Source organism: Eleutherodactylus coqui, chromosome 1 (genome assembly GCF_035609145.1).
Source record: "Eleutherodactylus coqui strain aEleCoq1 chromosome 1, aEleCoq1.hap1, whole genome shotgun sequence".
NCBI classification, from domain to species: domain Eukaryota; kingdom Metazoa; phylum Chordata; class Amphibia; order Anura; family Eleutherodactylidae; genus Eleutherodactylus; species Eleutherodactylus coqui.
The window spans coordinates 218,203,686-218,221,160 of NC_089837.1; the positions used below are offsets into that span (position 1 = coordinate 218,203,686).

A 17,475-nucleotide genomic window follows, 5' to 3' on the forward strand; every position below is an offset into this window, starting at 1 on the left:
TCATACTCCAGTAGAATTCAATACCATGATGGTCATTCATACTCCAGTAGAAGAAGTCAATACCATGACAGTCATGTGGTATTTAAAATATACAGTCTGCTCACTCTTGGACAAAAGAATTTGCACTAAACTCACATAAAGCAACTTCAGTCGTAGGACACCCTTGTACTGGATATCACACTTTGCTTTGTAGCCCTACCTTCGTGTTAACGATCAGTCAGTTGGGTTTAAATGAAACTTCTGTATAAAAAAAAAATTGTATGGCTCTACATTGTGGGTAAGTTTCCCTTTGGCAAAGTATACTCTTTATACTATTTTAAAGAGGGAATCAAATGAACTTTACGGGCCACCAAAACAAGTATGCAAAAGCAATATGAAGACGTACAACAAAATAAGTCCATTTGAGAATGTATGTTTTGCATAATCTAACAAAGAAATGTAATATTTAAGCATGGGACAACCTCGTTAAAGAAATGTATTGCTGAACATCATTTACAGCTATGGAGATCCAAGTTCAGTCCCTTGTACATACTTGGTCTTTTGAGCTTGATGGTTGCTTGAACACATCCCGTACATCTGGGATCTGATGATGCTTGTTTTTTTTCCTTAAGGTCTGACTGAAGGTATCAAATCGTTTCTGGACCGCCGCTGACTGAGTCTTTGTTAGAGTAGACAGCAACACCATGCTGTCCTGGGAGTCTGCTGAACTCTCTTCAAATAAATTGGAGAGTCCAGCTTCTTTAAGCCATTCCTCCTCCAGCTCGCCCTCTAAAAAACCAACATAAGTCAGACACAAAGCAAGCAACACTATTAACTGTTTAATATAAATCTATATGCAAAATTAACTTTTTGATATATATCGATATCTATAGAGATATATCTATATATAGAGATATATATATGTGTATAATACAAGTCAAAAAAGAAAATTACACTCATTAGCGGATTAAATCTAGCTTTCATATAGGAGATTTTCATACAGATGCTAAAGGCGACATGAAGCAAAAGCCTTGTTGTACATCTAGCTCTGGGCTCTCAGACATCTAGGGATGTTTAATAGGCTCTTACCATCAGGCTCTTTAACCACAGCATGCTGTTCCTCTTGAGCATTATCACAGCTCTTTTTAATGTTTTCCACTTCCGTCCAGTAATCATCAAGTGACAATTCATCTAAAGAGTCTTGTGATCCCGATCTGTTGAAGGCTACTTTATCTAGGGCACTGTTCATGCTCCCGTGGTTCATCATATAATGACCAGATTTGTAACTGAAAAACAAGACAGGCTTGTATTTAGTAATTGCAAACGAATATCATGTTTGTTGTAATAACATTACTGCTTTGGATCTCGATCAGAGAGACTTCATCATAAAAGTCAGAACTGAACATACTGTACTTCTAGTTAATACTGCCTTCCAATCTGGGGCAGGAAGGCTCGTTGGGCTCTACCAATTCCATCCCTTCTGGGAAAATTCATCATGGTCTATATTACTTATAATCCAATTTCAATTACTGTGTTGACTTAAGAGGAATTCCTTACACAAAGGTCTTGCCCGCTCCTTTGTTCCCATACAGTAGGAATATCGGACTCTCTTCAGATTGCTGTGCATGCAATCTCCCTATGGGAGAGTGCGCGTACCACAGTCTGAAAAGAGTCAGAAATTCAGATTGTGCTCCTGGTCGCTGCATGAGACTGAGGGAGCGGGTGAACATAAAACATACATCTTCTGACAACCTGTCACCTTCTGGAACAGCAATATAACTTAGTTTATACTGCTGTTGCAAGGTGACAGATTCCTTTTAAACAAGGCTCAAAGGTTATAATGATGGGCGGGCACTGCCATGTCATGAAAGTCTCAGATGGGAATATCCCTTGTTACTATAAAAGGCGTTTTAGAGTTGACGTACTGTAATACTTTACAGGGAAGTTGACTAAATATCACTTCATGTTGTACCGATCCTGAGTTACAGCTTGTTTTGTAATCAAGGGATTCATTCACAGTTCTCTAGGCTTCAGAGCTGTAATATCCCAGCATTCTTTGCATGCTCAGTATCTACATAGACCATACTTTAGTTAATTGCATTCATGAAAGTCTGGTCTTTCCACAACATACTGTGTGGTGAACTTTTAAAGAAAAAAATGAGGCTTTGCATTATAGTGGTTAGTGCATTGTTTGTCATTGGAAACAGTCAACGGGTTTTCAACAACCAGTAGAATTTTTAATATAGCTCTAGAATACAGGCCATTACTCAGGATCAGCACATCATGTAATGCCATTTTAAAAAGTACTCATCTTTTGATGTAAGCCAATTCTAAGTGGTTATAGGTTTCAATTAGTCTTATTTGCATGTTTATAATCCAAATTACTTTTCTGAGCTCATAGCAAATCCTTGATATCAACCAAAGTGTAGGTGTATCACCCCAAAAATGAATAGAAAGAAAAGATAGATGATAGAAAAAAAGTTTCTGCGCTCAGGGTGGCCTCCGAAGAACCCTATGCGAAAATTAATACATATTTGGCCAACGTACCAGACAATCTGGACTCGCCGTTGTTTCAAGTTATAAGTCCGGGGGGAGTCTGGCAATTATTGGTAAAAACATGAACATTTCTGGCAGCCATATAATGGCATTCTAATGCCAAAAAAATACTGAAATCAAGAAAAATCTACAGTAGTCATTTTGGTGAGGCAAATTTTGAGATTTTTTTTATATATAAATTCTTTATTTGTAATTTTCATTTAACAGAACATTTGCAATTTGGTATCAGGTGACTGGCACACATGTCTAGACAATTAGCACTATGAAATTTTAACTTGTGTCACAACAGAGTAAAATAAGCGGTATATCCATGAATCAACACTATTTGCAGGCATGCCAATATTTTCATTTTTATAGATACTATTTTAACAGTAACCTAAATCAGGAACAGTGAGAAAGGAGGGGGAATGGGGGGTGGGGGGGGGGGGGGGTGGATATAGGGGAGGATAAAAATAGAACTGAGGTAAAGTGGGTAAGGGAAGGCAAAAGGTTAGGGGTGTTCCGGGGCAGAGCAATAAAGAGGGCAGCCAGGAGGACCAGCAGTTATACATGTATAATAGGCACAATGCAAAGATCTATATTCGGGGGAATTTTGGAATTCGTTCCGAAATCTTTTTATTAACTTTATCATATAACGTATAAATACAATATATCTTCAGACTCAAGTGTTAATTAGTAGAAATATGGAATTGACATTTAGATCAGACATTTAGATCATGCAGGACCATTCTCGGCAATACAGATGTAGTAGCACCAACATGGAAGTTAGGGCCACTGCACACCAGCGTTTAACGCTGCGATATCTCTGCCTTATTTTAACGCAAATGTCAATAGGACTTTCTAATGTTAAAAATGCAGCCCACAAACGGAGGGGAGATCTCTCTTTCTCTCCCTCCCCCCCCCCCCCCCCCCGCAACTCACCGCTCACCCACGCCGGCATCTTTTCTTCCGAGTGGGCAGGTACTCGCCAAGGACAATACTTGCTCGAGTAATTGTCCTTAGTAAGTATGCTCGCTCATCTCTAGTTTTTAACATTAGAAAGTCCCATTGACAAAAAAAAAAAAATGCAGCGATATCGCTGCGTTAAAAACAAACAAAAAAAAGGCCAGTGTGCAGGAGCTCCAGTTTAGGGATCTTACCCACTTGCATTTTTTAATGCGAATGTCAATGGGACTTTCTAATATTAAAAACGCATAGCACAAAAAAAAAAATTGCTAAACAATGCACTGACCCATAAGATGTTTATTTCCAAAATGCTCCATTCTCCCGATATTGATTCCTCTGCTCTCTGGTTGCTTACTGCTCGTTGCCAGGGAAACAGACCACCTCTTCCATGGAAATAAGCAGCAGAGCACAGCTGTAGTTGGTGGCCAGCAGGCCGAAAACTAATGCACATGTGTTTTTGAGATCCTAGCCATGAGATGTGTGAGCCAAGAAGTGTGCAAGTGCCGGCCTCCTCTGTTCCTCTACCATTTCTGTCCATAGATGAGGTGATCCGTTTTCTTGGCAACAAGCAGTAAACAACTAGAGGACAAAGGAATCAATAACTGCACTACTGGGAGAACGGAGCATTTTGGATATAAATATCCTATGGGTTATTGCATAGTTTTCCAATTTTGAACACATTAACATAGGATTCCTGAGATAGAAATACCTCTTTAAGCTTCAAGACAATTCAATTTTTCCATTAACTCACTGTTAACTTCTGACCAGAAAGATATTTCTATGGGGTGTAAACTAGGGAAACTGTTAGTCCAGCCTGGATCTAATCCAAAAAGAGTGTGTAAAAATATGGGTAAATGATTTGCTTTGAGTTCATAAATAGAATCTGAATGCTTTGTATTACTTTAAACTGGAGTCTTAGCAGAAATCATAAAACAATGTAAATAAAGTATCAACTTCCTGCGCCAATTCCCATGAACGTTCTTTTTACAATGTTTTGATTTGCAGCAGATGAGAATGACTCAGCATAACAAGTCCGATTCCTTCTGAAACGATCCAGCCATTTAGAACTGCATTCACCTTATTATTACAAATGGCCTGCCATTTAGGACGATGAAATGGGGAGACGGCAGTGTTGTCAACAGAATTTCATTTTCATCGATTTGTAAATAGGAGAATCATTTACTAGACGAAGGTTGCATTGAGCAAATCAATTAGTGAGAATAGGAGGGGAACCGATTAAGTATGTGAACCAGCCATGTGATCTCCACAACAATATACAGTGTCACAGCATTATATAAAATGGATTATACCTACCTGATAATCAGGTTTCCAGTAGTCTCCACGACAGCACCAATTGAGATTGCCTCCTCCTGATAGGACAGGAACACACAGAGGTTAAAAGCTCCCCCCCTTCCCCACTTTCCTCAGTGGATTCTAACGAATTGCCGGGGTAGGAGCTCAACTTAAATTTTTTTCCCTTTAAACCGGGTTTTTTTTTTGTTTTTGTTTTTTTTAAAATAAAATTATATTATATAGTTTCTTTTCTATCAATTTAGGGGGTGGAAGGTACAGGTGCTGTCGTGGAGACTACTGGAAACCTGATTATCAGGTAGGTATAATCCATTTTTTCCCCCAGTCGTCTCCACGACAGCACCAATTGAGACGTACCAACTAAAGTTTCCCTAGGGTGGGATTGCTGCCGAGAGGATTTTGCGGCCGAAGGCCATGTCCTCGTCCTGCTGCACTTTTACCCTATAGTGTTTAACAAACATGTGGGGTTTCTTCCAGACTGCGGCTTTGCATATCTGCTCGACCGAAGCTGAGCTATGTTCGGCCCATGAGGATGCTACTGCCCTTGTAGAATGGGCTTTAAGAGCTAAAGGGATTTCCTTCCCGAGGGCTTTATAGGACTCTATGATGGCCAGGTGGATACACCTGGCTATGGAGCTTTTTGCTGCTTTGCTCCCTTTATTTGGGCCACTGAACTGGATGAACGGGTTTGTCGTCCCGCCTCCAGTGGCTTGTCGCCTCTATGTAGCCTAGGACTGCTCTCCTAACGTCCAGGCAGTTGAGGGTTTTTTCTTCCTCGTTTTTAGGTTTACAAAAAATTGAGGGGATTATTATGTCCTGGGACCTATGAAAATGTGATACTACTTTTGGCATAAACGCCGGGTCCGCTTTAAGTACTAATTTGGTGTCCGAGATTTTCAGGAACAGGTGGCAAATGGACAAGGCCTGCAGCTTGCTAACCCGTCTTGCGGAGGTGATGGCTACTAAGAAAATGGTCTTGATAGTAAGCATTTTTATGGGTAGTGCTTCGATCGGCTCGAATGGTACCGTTGTCATGGCCCTTAGGGCCCAATTAAGGTTCCAGTCTGGAAAAAGATTTATGGGCCTAGGCCGTAATCTAGTTGCTGCTGCTAGGAACCTGTTGACCCATCTGTTGTCTGAGAACTTTGTGTCACATATGGCGCTAAGGGCTGCGACCTGGACCTTCAGGGTGCTTGGAGAGAGGCCCATCTCTAGGCCCTCCTGCAAGAACTCTAAGATTAGAAGGATGTCCGGGATAGAATCCCCACGATCCCTTCCCTGTCTCCATGAGGAGAACCTTCTCCAAACTTTCTGGTAGATAAGGTGGGTAGTCTTTTTTTTTTTTTTTTTTTTTTCTTCTGGACATTAACGTTTCTACTACTCTCTCTGAGAATCCCTTCTCTTTTAGTGAGGATTCCTGAAGAGCCATGCTGTTAAGTGGAGCCTGTCTAGGCTTGGATGGCTCAGTGGCCCCTGCGCTAGAAGATCTGTCCAGGTAGGGAAGATGACTGGGTCCTGGACGTTCAATGTTGCTACAAGACCGAACCAGCTTCTTTTGGGCCAGAAGGGGGTCACCAGGATTAGTGTGCATACCTGGGTTCTGAAATGTTGTAAGACTCTGGGGATCAACGGTATAGGAGGGAAGGCGTAACCAACCCCTCTCCCCAGTCCTGGCCTAGGGCGTCTACTGCTGTCGGACGATCTCCTGGCCGGAGGGAGAAGAAATTGCTTACTTTGGCATTTTCCCTGATTGCGAACAGGTCCAATTGTGGGGTCCCCCACTGGTTGATCAGGATTCTGAATGCTTTCAGGGAGAGAGACCATTCTCCTGGGTCTATTTGCCTCCTGCTGAGAAAGCCCGCTTTTTGGTTTAGCGTCCCCTTCAAATGGGTTGCCGTGATCGAGAGGATCCGGCCCTCTGCCCAGTGGAAAATTTTCTGTTTGCAGAGCGGGAGATCTTGTGCCCCCTTGGTGTCGTATATGGGCGACCGCAGTGATATTGTCTGACAGTATCTTTATATGCTGGTCCCGTAGCGAGTTCCCCAACTGCTGTAGGATCTGCCATACGGCCTGTAGTTCCCTGTAATTTGAGGACTGTTCTTTTGTCCTTTGAGGTTATGGGCCCTGAAAGAACTGGTTCCCCACATGCGCTCCCCATCCCCAGGCGCTTGCATCCGTTGTGATGCGAGTGGCTGGGTTTTGTAGCCAATAAACCCCTCTCCGCGGGTTCTCTGGGGATGCCCACCAACGCAGGCATGTTTTCACCGCGCTTGGAATGTACATTCTTGTCCCTTGAGAGGACCGCTCTTTGTCCCACGTGGATAGGACTGAGGCCTGCAGGGCTCTGGTGTGAGTCTGGGCCCATGCCACTCCTGGAATGCCTGAAGTCAAGCTTCCCAGGAGAGACATGGCTTCCCGAATTGTGCATAATTGTTTCCGTAAAAAGGTTTTGACTAGCCGTCGGATTTTTTGTATGTTCTCCTCGGGTAGGCTGGAGCATTGCGATTCTGAGTCGAGCGTTATACCCAGAAACGTTTTCTGTTTGTCGGGATCTAGGCTGGATTTTTCCCAGTTTATGCTCCATCCTAAGGATTGGAGAAGTTCTAGCACTATCCTCAGGTGTTTCGTTGGGAATTCTCTGGACTCTGCTACTATTCGGACCGACTTCTTCCTCAGGTAGGCGGCTACCTCTGCCATAATTTTGGTGAAGATTCTGCGTGCTGAGGAGATCCCGAAGGGCAGGCATCTGAATTGATGGTGCTCTATTCCTTTGCCCATATCCACTGCGAGCCTTAGGTATTTCCGGGACCCCTCGTGGATCGGTACACAGAAATAAGCATCCTTTAAATCGATGGATGCCATGTAGGCTCCTTTGGGAATCAACTTTATCGTTGAGGAGATGGACTCCATCTTGAATTTTCAGTATCTGATGCAGGTGTTCAGAGGTTTCAGGTTCACTATCATCCGCTGTTTCCCACAGGGTTTCCTTACTAGGAAGAGCCTGGAATAATGGCCCTGGGTTTCCTCGTTTTGCGGTACGGGGGATATTGCATTTAGTTGTTGCAGGTCCCCAACACTTTGCCTTAGTAGGTGTAACTGTTTGGATCCTCCCGTGATAATGAATTTTCTTCTGGGAAGGGACACCAGCTCTATCCGGTATCCCTGCTGTAAGATCTTTGGGATCCATGGGCCTTCAGAAATCCCCCTTGATCCACAAAGCCCCCCCAGCCTTGCCCCTACGGGGATGGCATCAGGGTCTCTGATTTGGCTCCCCCTGGTGGGGGTAAAAGAGGATATTCCTTCCTCTGCCCCCCTTGGGGTAACTCCAGCGGCCTGTCTTGCCCTTGCCTCGGTAGGCCTCTGGCTGTTGCCTTGGGGCCCGGAAGAAGTTCTTCCCTCTCTGTGGCTTTTCTTCCGGGAATCCCTTCTTTTTGTCGGCCGCCTTCTCTAGAATCTTGTCAAGGTCCGGTCCGAACAAAAATTGGCCGTAGAACGGGAGGGCGCATAGCTTATTTTTGAGGCTAGGTCGCCTGACCACGATTTCAGCCATAACACTCTTCTGGCTGAGTTAGACCGGGCTGTAGCTGTCGCCGAGAGTTTGACAGTTTCGGCCGCGCCGTCCGCTAGGAAATTTGTTGCCATACGCAGGATCGGAAGGGAATTTAGGATCTGTTCCCTCGGCGTCTTATTGGTTAGGTGTAGCTGTTCTAGCCATACCCCCAGAGTTCGCGCCACACAAGTGGCTGCGATCCCTGGCCTAAGTATGTTTGCCGCTGCCTCCCATGATTTCTTTAGAAGGCCCTCAGCTTTGCGATCCATGGGATCTTTTAACTGTGCGGCGTCCTCCACTCTTTTTGGATTATTTTGGTGATATTCTTGTGGACAGGGAAGGTGTGCTTGCGCCTCTCCCCTAGTCCCCCAAATATCTCATCTTGTAGGGTACGTGGTTCTCTGGGCTCTTCCATTTTTAGTGTAGCCCTGACTGACTCAATCAATTCCATTAAGTCGTCCTGATGGAATAAGTATTTTTTGTAGTCCTCCTCATCTGAGGACTCCTCGGCCGCCTGTTCCTCTTGCTCCGACCCGATAAAACTCTCGGAGTCGGAAGGCTCGTCAGGAACATACGCCCTATTCTGGCGTTTCGCTGGCGGCGCCAGCTGTGAAGTTAGGGCTGATCTAACCTCTTCTTTCACCAGCTTCCTAACGTCCTCCTGATTCCTCTTTAACTAGCCTAGCTACGCATGCCTTGCATAGAGGCCTCTGGTACGTAGCTGGCAGTTTTATCCCGTATTCCACACATTTTCTGAGTTTTGTTCTGGGGGTGATGTCTTTTTTATCCTCCTGACAAATAAAGCATTTTTTTGTGGGTAAATATGCAATTTTCCATACACAATACACCGGATATTTGCATTGTATTCTTTGCGGGTAAATATGCAATTTTCCATACACAATACACTGGATATTTGCATTGTATTCTTTGCGGGTAAATATGCAACTTTCCATATACAATACACTGGATATTTGCATTGTATTTTTTGCCGCACTGGCTACTTACGGCCGCTGAGGCTGAGGTTTCAGCTATCTCTGGGGCTGGAGCACTCATTTCTGTACCGGTGCTGCAGACCCCCTGCGACCTGTAGTGCTGTTTGTTCTGGCTTCTCTCAGGTTCCTATTTTTTTTTTTTTTTTAATTTTCGCGCTCCTGCGCTAAGCCCCGCCCCCTCCGCTCCTGATGCAGATGCGATGACGTCATCGCGCTGGACACGTGACGTGGCGCCCCGCCCCCTCCGCTCCTGATGCAGATGCGATGACGTCATCGCGCTGGACACGTGACGTGGCGCCCCGCCCCCCGCCGTCGAAGGGCTTCCTGGAGCACCGCGCTGTAACTACTGCAGGGAGGACGAGGGGGACTGAGGCTCCCGCTTTGTACCCCCCATGGGCCGCCGCGGGAGGAACCTGGCCCGGGGGTTACCACTCCATGTGGCGTCCCGGGAGTCGTCTGGCTTGGAAGGGAGGACAGGCTGAGCCACTGCCCTCCGATCCGCCTGTAAGTAATCCTGGCTGGCTTCTCCACCAGCTCCTCTCAGCGATCCTGCCTCCTGGCAGGACAGGAAGACACTGAGGAAAGTGGGGAAGGGGGGGGGGGGGGGGGGAGCTTTTAACCTCTCAGTGTGTTCCTGTCCTATCAGGAGGAGGCAATCTCAATTGGTGCTGTCGTGGAGACGACTGGGGGAAATAATAATTTTATTTAATAAGCGCCAATGTAGTCTATGGTATGGTAAGGTAAAATCTATTGATTGTTGAGCATAAAAGGTTGAGAATTACAAATACATTTTACATTCCGGGTAGGTTAAGAAGTGGTGGATTTGTTGCAAACATTTCTGTGACTTGAAATTGATTCCATACATCTAAACAGGACTGTTTCTGCAGCAAGTCCATGCTATTCTGCCAACCCCATACAAATGAAAAAGGACAGTTACAGAAATTTCTGCAAGAATTCTGTTGTCACATATGGTCCATGCTAGGATAATCTTGCTCAACCAGAGGTGTGCCTTCTAGAATTCCTTTTCTGTGGTTACTGAAACATCTTGCTACTACTGTTCCCAATCCGCAATGGAGCTAGTGTACATTTCCCTTGCCATTTCATTGTATACTCCCTAATTGACTAGTATGAGAGGTGAGCTTGGGGGCCCTTTTAGATGGAGCAATTTGCTCTGGTAGATAAGCGCCAAACAAGATCAGCTCTAGTCTAGTCTAGTCTGGCCGTTGTACAGGCAGATTCAGACCATTAGAGAACAAAGAATAGTTAATGCCATCGTTAAACTTTTCCAAATCCACTGTCTGATGTCTTCCTACATTCTGGCTGAAGCCTGTGCCGCTCTGATGTCGGAAGACATCTGCCAGGCTATTCTGGCATGTTACATACTGGAGCACTGGTTCTAGCCAGCAGATGGCGCCATTGTATGATGGCAGAGAGAGAAAGCCCCCTAGGAAACCCTAAATCCAAAATTGGTTTGCAAAAAAGAGTTTATCCCTACAGAGCCATTACTCGTTGGCTGCACATCTCCCAGTTTACATAAGGATATGTGGAGATGATGGGATAAAATTATACAATGGAGGGAAGTCTGTAAACAAAATGTGCCAGAATGTGAATACAGATTATTGTAAAAAGTGGAGTATATTGCCAAGTTTATTGTATTACACACTTTTATGCCTTCTTTGAAAGTTTTTAAAAATGGTCTAGAAAAAGGGTCATGACTAAGAGGAGTTGAAAAAAGCATCAGATTAATAGTGTCTGCCATTTATTTTTTCAAAATACTATTGTAAAGCTACCAACAAGTAGCAGAAGAAAGAGAAGAATATCTAACATGTACCAAAATACACCACTGCGATACATTTGGTGTAGCTTCTACCTTTCTAGTCTAGTTTTAGCATATCTAAATGTATGACAGTTTGTAAATCTCTCTCGAAGCATTTTAAGCTACCCATATGCATAAGATAACTCAGCCGAACGCCATTATGTTTTGTTTAACTCTTTCACAGGGCTACAAAATCATCGCTACAAAACGCATGTATGTGAAGCCTATGGTGTCCAATGGGTTCTTTCACATGAGAGATGTTTTGTAGCCTGAAAGAACAGATAGGAAACCCTGGGCTTCACATACATGCGTTGTATAGTGATGATTTTGTAGCCCATGTGAAAGAGGCCTTATTGTGAGTGGAGAAAGCTGCTGCCACCTCTGGCAGCAACATATCTCCCAAGAACGAAAGGAATGGACAATTGAAACCCTACTGCCCGAGCCTAATCTACCATCAGAAGAGGAGTATGGGCACTGCCATATACTTCAGACAATGGGCTGGTTCCACAGAAGTCACCAGCCGATTTAGATCCGATGTGCATGGCCACCATTAAGGCAAGGACCCACACTCAGATTATGCAAGTCTATTCTGCATGGTTTTCTATGGTAACTTTGATTTGCAGCACAGACAAAGCTCCCTGATGTATTAGTTTATTTAACTGTGGATAAAACATTTGGCCACAGGTTTTTCTTTCTGCCCGTCTTCATGCGTTCTGTAGGAAGCAGTTCTGTGGGAATTATATACGATCGGCAGGCTGACTGACTGATTAAACTTGATACCAGTGCTATTAATATGGTCTTTATACATGCAGTTAAAAAAATTATTCACAACCAAGGCAACTTGGTAACCAGAACTGCATACAGTTTTTGACCGCATGATTAATTGACTGCATGAAACATTGTGTCTTAGCCTCCAGCTCCTTCTTCTCTGCTCAGTCCCTAACCTCTAACCATTGGGTGCACGCTTTTTTTCCAGCCTCCTAAAGGGCTAGCATGCACTCTCATAAGTTGTCCCCCTCCAATCCTATTCCTGCACTCCCTATATTAGAGATCCACCCTGGGGTAAGGATATAATTGGTCTACTGCCATTTGTGACCAAGCCCATGCTTGCGCTTGTTCTAGTTCTGACCCTTTCCTGACTGACTATTCTGAGTTCTGTGCTTCCCAACTTTGGCTCTGTCCTCTGGATGTCCTTATTGCCTGCTGCCTACCCAGACCTTCAGCTTGGACCTTGCTTCTGCACTTGTGCCACCAGCCCTGACTACATCCTGTTTACTGTGCTCCTGATCAGACTTTCAGGTACCACACCTTGGCCCAGTGCACACGACCAGGGCTATCTATTCGTGTAACGGCTTCAGGGCTCCGAAAAAGACCATATCTTGCATGGAGGGGTCAAGGATGAAGACCACGCTACCCCAGGTGCAACCTCTATAAATAGCCCAAAGTCAAACAGTTTTGTGACCAGGTGGATCCACACCTGCCTGCCTGTGTCATTCAAGGACGTCTAATCAGTAAATAATATTACTGATAAAGTATTTATATACACAAAGCAAATTCTTTGCAAGTTATCAGGTAATGACGTAAATGCATCCCGTACAAACTTTACATATCTGTAATGAAGCACCCCCCATGTTTTAAACACTTTCGGTAAGAGAGCCCCATGGTCAGCTGTAAAATGAGAGAAAAGCCAGTTTTTTATGGTCATGCAATATATATGCAGCTGGATTCACGCAAACAGTTTTAAGGCGCTCTTAACCAAATTCAGGAATCAAAACAATTGTCGTAAATTTCGTCACCAACTTTCTCATCTGTGGCCAGACAAATTCCATGGCTCTTACCTTCTCTTTCACACACAGAAAATTGGTTGTGGAAGCATATGAGAAAATTAATTTTTTTTTTTTACAAGGGGTAATCCCCAATAGGATAATTTATGCTAATTTGTCCCAGTAGGACACATAGGAGAGACCCCTGCCTAGGACACTTACTCTTATGAACTAGAATGAAAAGCTGCTAAATAGCAATATCTTGCTTTTATAGGATACACAGTACATTTATGGTATTACACTGATTTAAATGGCTGTTATGGCGGGCATTTATTCAGTAGAAAGGATTGTAAACACCGTTTTACTGTTTATTAGATTGCATGTAAGCAGCTGAGCTAGTAAAAGTTCACTGCTCGCAATTACTGGTGGATTGTTAGATGGATATAAATAGGAGCTCTGAGATAAAATATTGGAGAGGAATGGGTTCATATACTTTCTTTAGATGGGGCCCTCCACTGTCTGTGCTCACGCCAATAACCTGAACGGCCATAGGAATATTTCCCCAAGAGCAAAACTGTATGGTGTATGGTGGGGGACTCGAAAGACATGCCCATGATTCTCATATTGAAAGGTTTGCCTGTGATGAAACAACTCATTTCAATGCAGTTTATCATCTTGCACCCAGCTATTCCATTTGCACAGACTTTAATTGGTAAATGGACCCCTCACATTGCTGTACAGTGTACCATTATCCCATCTATTACTCCATAATCAGCTTCTGCAATGGAACATGCCATCATTTGTTTTTTCTTACTTATTCTCAAGGGAATAAAAAAAAAAAGTGTGAGACACTATATAAAATCCAAGACAAAGATTTCTATAGGTGCTATACTGGAGACAGCTGTATCAATAAGAACTTATTTGCTGGATAAACGCAGTGAATTCCGAATAATCTCAGCCAGAGAACAACATTGCAATACATTTGAGTCTTTACAGCGTTGTTTCTGCAGTATAACAAGCCTCCTTAGCAAATTTCCCCCACCAACCTGAGTCCCAGGTCCATTGGAGAGTAAAATAATTCCCTTGGTCAGATTTTTAGGCCCTTTTACACGATACTACATGTTGAGCGCAGATGCCCGACAGGTCATCCCACTGATGATCCCTCCTGTGCTTTTACACAGGAACGATCATCGCAAGTGAATGGAAAAGGGATGGGCCCCAGATCATTACGACCCGCCTTCATTCACAAGAAACAATCCGTAGTTCAGTTGTCTGCGTGCAGAAAATGGACAAACAAGAAGCAAAAAAATTCTCGCTCAGTTGGGGCATGCAATTACACGGAATGATAAAATCCCTCAGATTCCCGTTGGATTCATTGGCCCGAGGAAAAGAGCCCTTAGTCTGGGTTCACACAGGGTGGAATTGCTGCGGAATTTCTGTGCGGAAATTCCACTGAATTTTCGCTTATGCAACAAAACCGCTGACAAGCGCAGTTTATCTCTTTTATTGTTGCGTATTATGTGCGTTTTTTCCTGCATGGAATTTCCACAGGTTAAGAAATACGCGTTTTTTGCTACTTATATTAAGGCCTATGGACAACCATCCGCCGCGGAAATGTCTAAAGAATTTGACGTGATGCGTCTTCAAAAACTGTGATGCAACAACATTTCCACACTGCGGCAGTGCGGAAAAATTCTGCACTGTGAGAACAGGTTTTTGCCAAAACACTGACTTTGGCCGCCTGCAGACGAGCGGGTCGGATCCGGCAGCGAGAATTCTCACCGCGCGATCCGACCCGAGCGCCTGCAGAGAGCAGCGCGTACTCACCCGCGCCTGGCGGCCCCGGCTCTTTCATGTGCCGGCTGCCGCGCAGCCGGCGCATGCGCAGACCGGAGCCGGCGGCCGGGTGAGTGCGTGCCCCGCAGAAAATTAGGACATGCCGCGGTTTGTTTGCTGCGCGAGATTTCGCGCGGCCAAACCGCGGCCGTCTGCATAGCAGTGCGTATTTTAATGCACTCCTATGCAAACTTTCAGCGGGGGAAATCCCGCGGCGGGATTTCCGCTCGTGTGCAGGCGGTCTTTGGCTTGCACTGCAAACACAGCACTTTGTCCGTTCTGCGAATCTGCAACGGCAAAACACAGCAAATCCGTAGCAATTCCGCCCTGTCTGAACCCAGCATTAGGCTTACTTCAGGCAGTTTGATTGTTGCGTTAGGGGCTTCATTAAAAAAATAAAGCCACAATTTTCATGCATTATTTAACAGAGGTTTTTTTTACATTGAGGTTTACATGCAGGAGTTATTTGGGGGTATTAGAAAAATCTATGGGATAACTGAAAAGAACAGAACACCTAGAGCATGCCATGTTTGTCCATAGTAATAAAAAAAAAAAAATTATATATATTTATAATCTATCATATCTATATGTAAACACACACACGCGCGCGCGCGCGCACACACACGCACGCACGCACGCAAAACAGCGCCAGGAAAAATGCACACGACATTGCTCCCGATACAGTACATGTTGTTCAGCTCTCGTTAACATAATTATGTGGGAAAAGAGGAAACACGCTACACTGCTGCTGTAATTGCTGTTAAAAATGACCTGACTCACCACAAATCTTATTCCTTATGTCTGGATGAAAACGAAAATGCAGAGAATGAGCAAAAAAACTTTAAATGAGTAATTAAAGGGGTATTCTGGTTATGCAAAGTTGCTGTCAAATGAAAGCCAATGAAAAGTTACTAAAGGTTGCAATGCGGTTCTGCTCTTGATTTTGAGTCTGTAGCTCTACAGACCATCACCTTCTCCTGGCACCTCAAAGGTGTTTATTCCCATTTGCCCTGGATACAACCTGTAGGCATTCTAGTGCTACAGTAATGACCAGGGACAGCTTTTTTTCCCCCTCTGCAGCTCTTGGGACCGGATTGTTGACCAATAGCAGGGCAGTGCTTAACGCGGACGCACACAAGAAGAAAGTACAGAGCAGAGAATTGGGAGAAATGTAGTTTCAATTACGGTCAGTAGGGATGGAAGCATTGAACTTTAGTGCAGGGTGTTGTAATGAATAGAAAATTGTACTTTCCATCTCCTGAGTGTAGCTTCTTTTCTGAGAATAGAAGTCATTGTCACTGACATGAGGGTTACGTCATGTTCTGAGGGCATCATCATACAGACATGTAACAATGCTAACAAACTTCACCATAGCGGGTTACAGTTGTAATGCGTCACAGCTCGGTATGGCTATGTTAATTGCATAGCACAGCCACCAAAGTGAATGGCAGCAGCCATGCTACACTGTTAGCATAGCACAGCTGCCAGGCACCTGGCGGTCTGTGCTGCTTATGTAGCATGCATGAATTCTACATTTTTGCTCGCTCTTATTCATTCAATACATCTGACTGGGTTTGCTCCTGCAGCAGACACATTTTACATGGAATTTTTATAAACCGCGTTCACATGTATACAGCGGCGTACTAAACCGATGTTCACCTTGGGCTGCCACATTAAATCTTCTAATGGCCTCTTTAAGATGAGCTGCAAAATTCTCCATACTCAAAAAAAGTGTCTCCCAAAGAGTTCCTGAATTTTCCCCATGAGTTCAGGCACATGTGACTGTACTGTCCTCACTCTTCCCGGCATCATCGCTACAATTAGTGCATCGAGAGAACAGGAGGATGATAACGCAAATGTTCAGCCTTTTGTAACAGCCATGATAATGCTAGAATGATAAGCAAGCCACTAGACACCAGGTATGAAGGATTAACCTGAAACTGAAAGGGAGGAGACACACTGTCACTTTCTGACAGTGAGGGTGATCAATGAGTGCAACAGGTTACCATGGGAGGTGGTGAGTTCTACTTCAATGGAAGTGTTCAAACAAACACTGGACAGACATCTGTCTGGGATGATTTAGTGATCCTGCACTGAGCAGGGGGTTGGACCCTATGACCCTGGAGGTCCCTTCCAACTCTACCATTCTATGATTCTATGAATCTCAAAGTGACAGTACTTTATATCAATGCCACTCATAATGAAAATGCATATTTTGAGTCGCAGTGCATATTAACTGCCATCTCTCGCTGACACATACATCTCATTTCATTCCTCTTTAGTTCCTCATGGCAGCAGCGAAACATGAGACTCACACTTAACTATGTGTCTTCCTGACCCTTATCTGCAGTGTAGCCGCTACATACCTAAATCATCATCCTGGCCATAAGCCTCGACCTCAAGTGCCCCATAAGAGCAGCGTCCTTTCACACCGAATGCATAAAATGTCGTAGATGTACTATAATCCAGAGGTTGCCACGCATTACTAATAGTAGTTTAACAGGATACGCTTCACAGGGTGCTCAACATTTACTCTACCATTACATTTCCGTCGTCATATGCATCACAAATCAAGATATTTTACACATTAGGTATCCATAAAGAGCACTATAAATATCACTCCCGTCCTCCTCCTAGCGGCATCTCAGACCAGGAGAGGGCAGGGTCAACTGCTGCAGCTCTCCGGCTGCTGTCCCAGCAGATGTAAGCCACTCCATTCTGTAAGGA

General features: G+C 44.2%; 1 protein-coding gene across 1 annotated transcript in view; it reads right to left on the bottom strand.

The window, feature by feature from the left end:
- Positions 1 to 17,475, bottom strand: part of ARHGAP18 (Rho GTPase activating protein 18) — a 104,185-nt gene that overhangs the window by 34,543 nt on the left and 52,167 nt on the right. The window contains exons 2-3 of the mRNA XM_066605543.1: positions 1,069 to 1,265; positions 533 to 768 (exon numbers count right to left, since the gene is read on the bottom strand). Coding sequence (XP_066461640.1) covers positions 533 to 768; positions 1,069 to 1,265 — 433 coding nt within the window. The remainder of the gene's footprint in view (positions 1 to 532; positions 769 to 1,068; positions 1,266 to 17,475) is intronic.